The sequence below is a fragment of the Hyalella azteca genome, unplaced genomic scaffold (assembly GCF_000764305.2).
Source record: "Hyalella azteca isolate HAZT.00-mixed unplaced genomic scaffold, Hazt_2.0.2 contig7692, whole genome shotgun sequence".
NCBI lineage: Eukaryota > Metazoa > Arthropoda > Malacostraca > Amphipoda > Hyalellidae > Hyalella > Hyalella azteca.
This window is the reverse complement of record NW_025937811.1, coordinates 274,974-286,616: the sequence shown is the minus strand read 5'-3', so window position 1 is coordinate 286,616 and position 11,643 is coordinate 274,974. Positions and strand designations below refer to the sequence as shown.

Genomic DNA, 11,643 nt, shown 5'->3' with positions numbered 1-11,643 from the left:
AGTTCATTTCGAAATTTTATTTGTACGAACTAATATAAACTTTCAATTTTCTCCGAGCTAATATTCTTACTGAGAATGTTAATATTCCTAATACTGCAATGCACAGCCGTAAAATTTTGAAGCAGTATTGGGAGTCCGGACAAAATGAATATTTCCATGTCCCCTCACACAGCTGTCAAGCACGCTATGATGCTTCCCATGTCTACTAAACCTTTTACAACAAATTTCTAGTGTCGATGCCAATTTTAGTTTGTGCGGTGTCGGTAATTTAATACCAAAGAATTTTTATCACTTTGATATTTATTCCTCAATGACAGACGGCAAGAAAACAACTGTCGCTTCTGATCATTTCTGAGCGTGAACTTTTTCAAAGGCGTTCTCGTATTTCAATAATATTTTATTTTAGATACTTCAAAAAAATTTTAGGCATTACATTTTCTATGGAGCTAATTAGGAATGATTATTTTGTATAATTATCAACTTTACTTTGAATGTTGTGAGAACTCACTCCATGATAAGAGATGAAAGTTATATTTAAGCCACGTAGCCGGGGTATGAGGGTAAATGGTAAGATGCAGCACGAATAAGTGCCCACCTGGGGCCATACTTTCAAAATCCGCTAAGTGAACGTAAGTACTTACGCACTATTTTCTTGTCTATGATTGGTGGATTTGACTTGAGAGGCCGTCAATGATTGGCTGATGAACTTACGGTCTCCTAACTTTTTTTTAAAGTATAGGCCCTGGGCCGGATTATCAAAACTTCGTAATTTTTTGTACTTACGGCAAAAAAAGTTACGTGTTACGTAAATACACCCTAATTTTGGCATTATCATACCTTTCGTACGCAAAACTTAGCTAAAAGCGTATTATCAAAACCATCTGGCTAACTGACTAATCAGAGGCTTTGGATTTGCTCTTCCTATAGCTCCAGTGAGCTCCTCTCGACCAGTGCGCTGTGCGCTTGGACGGAAGTGGGATGTGTGGTGTCAGCGGCATTTGCTGTGACGTACTAGGATGTATTTGAATAAATGAGCGAGACGTTATCCAAATAGCAATGCACTTGTTGTGATCATTAACCGAAATTTCTTGCAATAAATGCAAATAAATGCATTATTGCCATTAAAAATTAGAAGATTTTTTTAGAAGGTTACATAGAATTTAGAAAATTTCGTGAGTTGGAGTTGCAACTAAGAATGAATTTGTTTACAGGGAACTAGAAAAATGGTTGGCTTGTCAACCTCAATATAATTTTGAATCAAAAAGGCATTAAGATATTCTTCAAGTGGATGATCATAAAACTCTAAGATATGAATATCAACATTTGCTTGTAAATTATGGCAACAAAGGCAATTCATATTTTCATCCCATGAGCACCGTTAGCACGATCACATATTATATGTCGGATTATTGACAAAATTCTATCACAAGTCAAGGTGTTGCTACTTGCTATTAAATCAATAGTTTCCTATTGCTTCAGCAGACACTCTAAACTTGTGCGGAACTCCACTTACGACATCTCCGAGCAGGCGTACAGTTACGTTACGTATCTTCCCGCGCAAATGTTTTGATAATACCACCTCTAGAGTTACGTCATCAAGTCAGCACTTACGCCACACGTAAGTTGATTTTGCGTACTTACGAAGTTTTGATAATACGGCCCCTGCATTTAAGTAGGCTTAAAGAACTTGTAAGATGCAGCACCCAAATTAGTGCATATTTAGCCAGCGTGTACATAACTGAGTCAGCATAATTTGGGATAATTATCGATTCAATGCTAACTGATTCCTTGCAATCAATCCTCAATGAAAAATTATTAATCTTTTAACTGACCAAATGAATTTCGACGCAATCAAGCGTTAATATTTATTGAACCACAACAGTTCATTTTGAAAAAGATTGAACCACAATTCAAGCCGCCACAACTCTTCCCTAATTCCTAACCAATGTTTGCTTCATCAATTTCACATTGATTTATGGTATAACATTTTTTTCTAAATTAATGGAAGCAAGAATTTAGATAGTATGTACGTGAGTATGCATCCTATCATCCTTACATCATGTCTGCAATAGTTATTCATTAGTTAATGCTGGGCCAAATTTATGACCTTGGAATAGAATAATGAAAATTCAGATACCGACACGTGGGTTCAATCCCTGGTTTAATACAACCATAACATGGAATGTATCCAACCTAACAACCTAATTGATTGACAAATGATTTTTAATTATTACTATTTCTATATGTTGTTTTTGCGTGTTTAATAGTGTTTAGGTACTACCAGATGAAAATAAACTACATGTGGCCGTCACAACATGAAAGTTTTTAGTGCGTATTTTAAAACTATTCGTTTTTAAATCACTTGCGCTGGGAATATTTTTACGACATGGACATTTTAACACCAAGAACTTCTCCCATTTCCGTTTATTTTAATAATCAATAAAATAATCAATGTCTTACATCGGTTGTGAACTTTTACATTGAAGAAGTCCAATGAATTTTAATTGAACTTTTTGATTGTTTTAAGGAACAAATTTAAAAATTTTATGTCTGTTAACTCTGTTAACAGAAATTTCTGTTAACTTATACTCGCATGCCTGTGAAGAATATAAAGGCACCACGTTATTAATTTCCGCCGTTAAGAGCTTTTGTGCTGGAGCCGGAAGGCGTAAAAGTTTTCTGCACACACACACGCACGGGAATTGGAGGAGTGACTTGAAAGGAACATTTACAGAACTAATTTCGCTGTTGAGCGATTATGCAAATCGGGACGTTGTGCTGCGGCCTTCTCTCCAGAAGCAATCCACGAGACGTAATCACACTCCAAGCTGCAGATCCTAAATAATTGTATTAATAAGTAATTATTGATAATACTAATTAAAAAGTCCGCGTAGTTAGCGTTATATTCACAACTTGGTTTTCAATTGCTCAAACACATTGTTTTTTTGGCATTATTTCGATCGTCGCACGTTGAGGATATTAACTAATAAGCTATCTGCTTGTTCCCTGATCACTGCATGCGATTATGTTTCGCACTGTAACGTTTAGACAGCGCGATATTTAACATTGAAATCACAGAGCACATTTTTCGCAAAATAATTTCCGAATCGCAATTTTTCATTCATAATAAATTTTCCAGTTGCACGTTAAAATCTTCATGCATGTCTTAACTAAGCACGAAACAAGCATGCGTGCATGTCTGAATTTAGCGATCATTAAATTCTTATTGTTTATATGTGCATCGTATCTTCAATATCAGTTCCTACTCTACTCACGAGCATCCTGTTTGCAATATTTATTCATCTTCTACCCATGTGCATATTTTGTGTAATAGTTATTCATGTTCTACTCACATGCATCCATTTTGCAATACATGTCCCTATTTTTCGTATAATAATCATATCGGCCATTGAAATCCTATTTAGAATGACTTGCACATTTTTCTTCTGAATATCAGGCGGGGCAGGTAGCAAAAATGTTGACCTGTGGTAATTATTGCTGTGTAGAGGTGGGTTCTCTGGTGCTGAGTATACAATTATTGCCATCCTATAGCCTAGGAGCCTTCAAACTTTTTTCACCAAGGGCCAAGAGCAAGCTTTCTGAAGCGTTCACAGGCCGGTCACGCATATTTACTGTTTTTAGTTCATGCGTGGTCAAAAATAAATGCCACGCTCGATTTTTGTGCACATTATGTTGAACTACGAGATATCTTCGGCGGGCCGGATGGAACATAGCCAATTAATGTTCAAGTTTTTGTCGTATAATTATGACTCTAATTATGCGACGTGAGACGTTGTGTACGTTGCGGTATGAGGAATAAGGTATACATATCGTTGTGTGGTGCCTGCTTGATATTGTGCTCGTTGTTTGTGTAGTTAATGAAGGCATTTTTTAATGCAAGTATTGTACATAACTTCTTGGATAATCAAGAACTGAAAACAATATAAAAAATCGTATTCTCCAGAGTAAACATGGTTATTTTCTTTTATTGCCTGAAACCAGAAATAAGGAGCTTATGTTGCTTCCTCAAACTTCAAGTCCCCTGAGACAAAATTTAAGTGATTTCTGCTAAGTAATGCAGCAATTACTGCACGAATTTAGCATCCAAAAAGAGTGAATGCTTGATTCCAGACTGCACGGTGGTCAAAGCTTTAATTACAAACAAAAATTTCCTTGACCTTTTTCCGTTCCTCCCTATCAAAGAAATTTTCATCGCAAGTAATTCTGGAAATAGCAAACCGCAATATAGTTATCCGTACCAGGCATTCCACTATTTTCCAACTAAACGGACTGTTATTAATGACTAGCGACGGATTTCTGGCAGCATAATTATATTGTTGTAGAGCCAAAGATGCAAATTAATGCGATTATTTTTTTTTCTTAAATTTAGTTAGGAGATGAAACGATAATAATGTGAAATGTGCTTTATTATAGACTGCGAAGATTACAGTGAATAAACTAAAACAAAATGACGTCATAAAGTAGATCCGTTCTGTCCTACAATATTGGCATTGAATTCGATCCACGCTTAGCTAAATGAAATATGATTGTATACGCTCCTGCATGATATTGAACAAAACTACTCACCTGTGATGAAAATAAACCGAATTAAAGCGCATTAGACTTAAGTCTCTGCGCACAAGTCGGAAAACTGCTTCGCAATTGAAGCGTGGAAAGATTATTACGGTACATTTGTCTGCAATTACGTATACAAATACACGTGTTTCAATAAGTCTTCACGATAAGTTTTTAATTAATGATCTAGCTAATGCAATTCATTCTTCATGCTTTAAGTTTATCGAATCCAAATAATTGCCCTTAAACTTCTTACAATTCCAAATATCGAAGAACATTCAAGAGAACACAATAAAGTGAAATTGGTGTTAGACGTCTGGAAAAATGACTGCTCTAGTGACTTCATTTGAAGCACAGCGTATGCGCGAACATAACCAATATTGTTCTAAGCGTGCACTGAGTTTCGTTTCAATTTTTCCGAAATAAGCATAATTTATACAAAAAAAAAATCATCATTTGTCAATCACATAATATTAAATTGATTGATTATTAAAGGTTCAATCTTCTGTTCATTGCGTTGACAGAATGCTTCTTTCAGTACGTGAAGTTTCCCCCGACGTGGCATTATTTACCAGCTGGAGCCATACTTTCAAAACTCGCTAAGTGAACGTAAGTACTTACGCTCTATTTTCTAGTCAATGATTGGTGGATTTTGCTTGAAATGCCGTCAATGATTGGCTGATGAACTTACGATCTCTTAACTTTTTTTGAAAGTATGGCCCCTGCTGGACAGACTCTGATGTCAAGACTGGTCAAAATAACAAGCTATAAGTTGTAATAGCGGCAGTTATACGAGGTATAGTTCAAACCGTAAGTTGAATGTGAGTTCAACTTACGGTTTTTAGCAGACAATTATTGTAGGTGAATTCTCAACGTGAAGTGAATAGAAATGCTTTAAGAGGTGGAGGAGAAAACTCAAAAAGGTTGATAAAATTCATTGTCTTTTGGTTCCAAGTAAGCTTCAAAGTTGCTCAAATACCAACTTCATTCAATGTTGATAATGTAGCTATCTGTTCCTATTTTGAATGTCTTACAGTATTTAAGGACACTTCAGCTTTAAGAAGCTTTCAATTGAAGTTTTTTTTGTGCCTTATTTTACGCCTTCAAATACCATTCATGCCGTGGTAAACGCGTTTCAAGCAAATTATGTGATGACATCAGTTTATCAGAGAATTCAGGACGATTGCTATTCGTATATATCGTATTTATATTCCATTTGGGGAAGTGATAAATGATGTCTTTGACCAATTTAAGGGAAAAAAATTACATGATTTTTTAATCTAGAAATGAAAAATGCCCTGCGTTGACAATATTCAAAGTGTACCAAGCTATAAATATGCACATAACCAAAGGGAACAAATACAAAAAGAATCTATTTAATTTGTCGGATGTGCTACGCGAATAATTGCCCACAATTAATGCCTTCGCTACCATGTACACGCTTCTTAATGGATTCCGTGTGACCGAGACTTGCTCTGAAGATATCCTGGTTATTGGAGAGATTTTCGAGATTTTCCATACTTCACCCGTCACCGCTTCGTCATATGGCATTATTTTCCGTACGTTCGTCTCCGGGCCCGTTTCCAGTTCACGTTCAAGATTTCCTACTGGAAAATTATTGGTTTCCTTTGACGAGGTGCGACCGGTCAGGGCCTCATGTTTGCAAGAAACTTCCTGCGGTCAAAAAAAGAGATAAATGTCATTGGTAAATGAGAATCAACGAAAAATATTTATTTCTGTATGTTAATTACGTATCAATAAAAGGAGTCTTTGCTAGAGATAAGAATATTGGTGGCAACTTATTGTGTATTGCAATAGTCATGTAAGCTTCGATGGTTGATTATTTGTAGCTGAATTTTTGATAAACATCGATATTGGGTTTTAGAATTTCTTTGGCAATTTGGACTGCGTTGAATGTTGACTCTGATCAAGCCCACGTTGGACGCAGATTCGCTACTAAAGATTCCTCAAATTCAACTTCGTCAAAGCTTTCACTTTCTTAAGCTCGCTTTTTTTTGTAAAATTTAATAAATATAAGAGATACTTTTCAATAAACAGCTCATAAAATATGTTGAATCTTAATTGTTTAATTACTGTATATTGCAGATGATATTTATTGCATTGAATGTCTTTAAATTATTTAAGTGCTTTAGATTTACTAGAACTATTTCAAAATTATATATTTCTTGTCGTAAATTAAGCGATTAGCATACTGCTCACGATACTAATTGTTAGCATACGTGTATAATATTCTGAAGATAACTTTTCGGTGCACAAGTTGTAGAGGTCATGATTTAAAATTTGTTGTTTTGTTCTAAAATTAGGTGTCTATCAAATGTATGCGTTGGATATTTATTTATTATTTATTAGAGAGTTGGGATTGAAGCCTTGAAGGAATGTTAGGACCGAGGTCAGGGAATGCGGCTAGGAAGAAAGTAGCAGGAGGAACGTGGAACTTGAGACCAGCGTTACGTGTCATGAGAGGTGAAACCCTGTGAACAGGCGGTTAAATTGTGGTCCATCTATAAAACCTACAAAGTTAACCGTTATTACGTTCCCTTTGAATGAAAAAATCCTAATGTGGTTGGTATGTGGAATGAAGTATTTTAATGTGACCATGTGTTACTGATCAATAAACCTGTGGGTTACCACTACACCCAAGAGAAGATGCAACTTTCAAACTAACAACGAAACTTCTACATTCTGGTGACATACATTAGATTATTTTTCAATCATTCTTTCATGAGAGAAGAGTACAGTCACATTAACAAAGATGCTGAAGACAGCATAACTGATAAACGTCGATGAGTGACAAATCTATAATAATGCTGGAGCATACCTGATAGAAGTTGATGATTGTCACAGTTACAATAATGCTGAAGAGAGCTACCTGATAGAACTTGATTGTCACATCTATAATAATGGGGAAGTGAGCATTTCTGACAGAAGTTGATGATATTTACAGCTATAATAATGCTCATGCTATACACAGCTATAATAATGCTGAAGCCACAGCTATAATAATGCTGAAGAGAGCATACCTGATAGAAGTTGATGATAGTCACAGCTACAATGATGCTGAAGAGCAGCATACCTGAGAGAAGTTGATGATTGTAACAGCTATAATAATGCTAAAGAAAGCATACCTGATAGAACTTGATGATTGTCACAGCTATAATAATGCTGAAGAGAGCATACCTGATAGAAGTTGATGATTGTCACAGCAACAATGATGCTGAAGGGAGCAGCATACCTGATAGAAGTTGATGATAGTCACAGCAACAATGATGCTGAAGAGCAGCACGATGCAGAAGATGCACCAGATGTCAATTGTCTTTAGGAAGGATGTGCGTGGAGCATAGTCGCTCACCTAAACGTAGAAGATGCACGCTTGTTTTAAAGCATATTTAGTTTTTCTTTGTATCACAAAATAAACATGTCGCCTTGATTAGAGAATAGACCGAGTAATCTCAGAAGGCATGGGTCTTGTATTGAGGAACTGGTTGAGTATTATATCCTTAGTTTTTTTCTGTGTATCAAGAGGATTTTCGGTTTGATCTCATTCATGCCACTTGAAATAAAATTTAGAGAAATCATAGAGCTTATATGTAGTTTAATTCCTGATTATCGGTAATAAAGAACATGGAACAGTCTGCAGGCTTCGAAACATCGGCTCCTTCGTTGCAGGTGTTTCGTTGACGCTTAAAGACCGAACTATTACGTAGAGCCTTTGAATCTAGTGCTTAGTCATTTTATCCGTTCTCACTCCTTCTCATGTCTGTTCATTTTTTGCTTGCTAGTAATTTGTGTGAAACACCTGATAATTGCTTTGTCGAATAATAATAATAATATTTATATGCTTCACACTCATGCTTCACACTCGTGCTTCAGAGCCATGCTTCACGTTCCTGCTTTAGAGCCATGCTTCACACTCATGCTTCTCACTCATGCTTCAGAGCCATGTTTTATAATAATCCTACAGAGCCATGCTTTATATTAAAACTTCAGATCGACGCTTCACACTAAAACTTTAGAGCCATGCTTATGACGACAAACGATAAACAGAAGACATGTTATCGTTTAATTACCGACTTGTTGAAATTATGACGATAAGCACACTACTTGTCTAACAGAGATCATTCGCTTTGTCGATGCGCTCATTGCCCCAATAGCGCATGCGCCAAGCCTCTTCAATATTCGGGTCAATACAACTAAAATTTGAGAATTGAATAACTCTGCTTGGGTAATGTTACGAACAGTTCAGTTATTGACAAATTTTTTAGTTCCAGCAAAAGTTTAACTTACAATTGAATCTCTCGAGCATAAGCCATTACCTGTGTGAAGAATGTGGTCTCGACGAGGAGCGCGGTGAGGGTCACCATGATGCGTTCGTTGAAGTCGCGTAGTGGGAAAAATAAGCTCAGGTAGCCAATGAAGAGGAGTATCAGGGAGGGCAAGTAGATGTTCAGCAGGAAGAAAACGTAACGGTTCTTCAAAACCACCGTCACTTTGATCACTTGAACCTTTTCCTGTGAGTCATGATAATATTATATATTTGTTTCAAGTTGTGTGTGTTTAAAGCCGTAAATATATAGGGGCTGGGTTGCGTATTGTGTATACATATTATCTGTAACTGAAAATTTATTCATAGTGAGAGAATCGCTACCATCTGGGCCGCCTACTACACCACAGCACTTATGTTGCCGGCTTCAAAAGAAACGATTTATATTTTGTAAACAAACCGAGCCACTTCTTTCGAGCGCAAACGAAAAAGCTTCTTAGATATTATATAGACTAGTATTATACGGTTTCTAGTGACGAGAGCCGAGTTAAGTTCAGCACATGCTAATTGGCGACTTATGCGGCATTGATGGTAGGCATTTCAAAACAGGGACGAAAGTATTTAAACAATTATGTAAATTTGTTTAAATTGGCACACTGTTCGAAAAAAACGTGAAAAACGGTATTACGGGTCGACCGGTGAAACGTAGTAACTAGTGACCGGCCGCCCCGTGAAAATACACCGTTTCGCCGTTTTTATTCAAATGTTGAATGGGTTTCTAGTGTTAAATTGGAACTAAAACGGTAATACTTTTTTTATGTCCCGGCAGGTCACTGAAATACCGATAATATCGTCTAACAGTAATTTTTCGAACAGTGTATTTATTAATTTATTTTTAAAAGCACAAGTCAATAGCGCATAATATATTTTCATATTTAAAAATGTGAGCCAAATGGAAGTTTCATGTTCAATCTAAAATGTGAGTTGGGATGTTTTTTCATATGAATATTGCATAATATTTGTTATTATAAATGGGATTGGGGATAACAGGGATGACGATTTCAGGGAAACTGGATATTTATTTGCAATGTGATTAATTATTTAGCCAGGGAAACACCGGGCTAACCTGCTGCAGACCAATGATTTCGAAAGAAGTTAAGCAATTATTAGTGCCAATTTCATCTTTCAGTATTTCATGCCCGAAAGAAAATTTGATGTGGCGCTAAAATAAGAATAACAGAAAATTATAGATCGCTACTCTAAAATTTGAAAACTTAAGGCGGAACAAAATTCCGGGAAAAAGTAAAAATAGATGATATTCTTAGTTATGCGCATTAGCTAGAGTTATCGTTTGTAAAGAATAGAAGAGTCAGAGGCCCGAATAGAATTTTTTATTCAATTCATATTACGGCTCAATTCCCGGGTGGTACAGCATTTTCCATTTTGCTTGAATATTTTTCGTCCACACATGCAGCTGACGACCTGCTATGGCTTCGTAATTGAGCACCTGAATCTATCGGTTTTATTCTGAATCTAAATGAAAAATATTTGTGTTGGTAGACCTCCAAAAATCGTGTAAAATGAACATATATGCAGGTTTGAAATTTGGTAAGAGGAGTTTACTATAGTGCTGTCCACATTGAGCTTACTTTCGTGTTGTCGGTAACGAGCTCCATGGAAGCTGTAACGTTTTGGACGATGTAGTGCAGAGAGAGATTAACGTCCGAGTAACTGACGAGATCAGTTCCAGGCTTGGGCACCAGCACGCCATGACCAGCCAGTAGGCGCAGGCGTACGTACTGCGATAAATGTTACTTCGTTGAGGTAACAGGTATGAGGTAATATTTATTATCCGGACATATTTATTTAAAGTACAAATTCAAAGAGATAATACCTTGAATAGAGCCAACAAATAGAGCTTATTATGTTAACAAGTTTGACTGTTCAATGTTCTGGAGCATTTTTCTTTGCCAGGTGAAATTTGCTCAACTCAAGTTATTACTGTATTTTACTTCTATCACAGCATTATTGTACTGCTTATTTTGTTGCATTAGGAGTGCATGACGCATGATTAAGATTTATGCGTTAAAGAAAAAACATATCAATTATTCCCAGCAAACGAAATTCTTCTTTGTGAAACGTACTGTTTCAGGGATTGGATTACTCATTGGTAAATTACCTAAATGATGGTATTAACTTACCAACAATCAGTGGTAATTAACTTATCAGTTAGTGGCTACTAATCAAACATTAGTAAGACGGCATACAAATATAATGAAAATTATTGCGATGGTAATCCAAATCAATTACTATGGAGCAGTGCTGCACATCGAAGGGAAACTGATATAACTTAAAGTTGCAGGATGTGACTACGGTGAGAAGTTGCTGCAGCAGCAGAGGGTTGTCCTGTCCGAGGTAGGTAGAATCTGAGGGTTACACGGAACATTAGATACATTTATACTCATCGTAATATATTCACTTTTAAAAGAAGTGAAATTGAATCTTTTAGAAAGAGACTGTCGGGTTTGATATTGCACTTCATCAATAAAGATTAATTATAAATAAGATTCATTAATAAATAATGTTAAAGCACTTCATTAATAAAGATAACTTTTTTAGAGAAACATTGAATTGGTCGTCAATCGAGTCCACTGTGAATTTAAATTTACCTGTTCCCAAGCGAGATGAGTCGGTGACTTGGGGTCGAGATCGTCGTTCTACAGAAAGCATATCATTCCGAACTATTTGTTCGCTTACGGAAAAATTGTCACCAAGAAGCTCGTATG

The 11,643-nt window shown here is 36.2% G+C and overlaps 1 protein-coding gene across 1 annotated transcript; it reads right to left on the bottom strand.

The window, feature by feature from the left end:
* Positions 1 to 7,828: 7,828 nt before the first annotated feature.
* On the bottom strand, positions 7,829 to 11,025 carry LOC108675453 (gamma-aminobutyric acid receptor subunit beta-like; the record flags this gene model as incomplete). Its single annotated transcript, XM_047881348.1, has 4 exons — positions 11,002 to 11,025; positions 10,507 to 10,656; positions 8,910 to 9,104; positions 7,829 to 7,945 (listed from the first exon to the last, which is right to left on the bottom strand). Coding segments are annotated over exons 1-4 (486 nt in total), but the record flags the coding sequence as incomplete, so codon positions are not given.
* Positions 11,026 to 11,643: the final 618 nt, after the last annotated feature.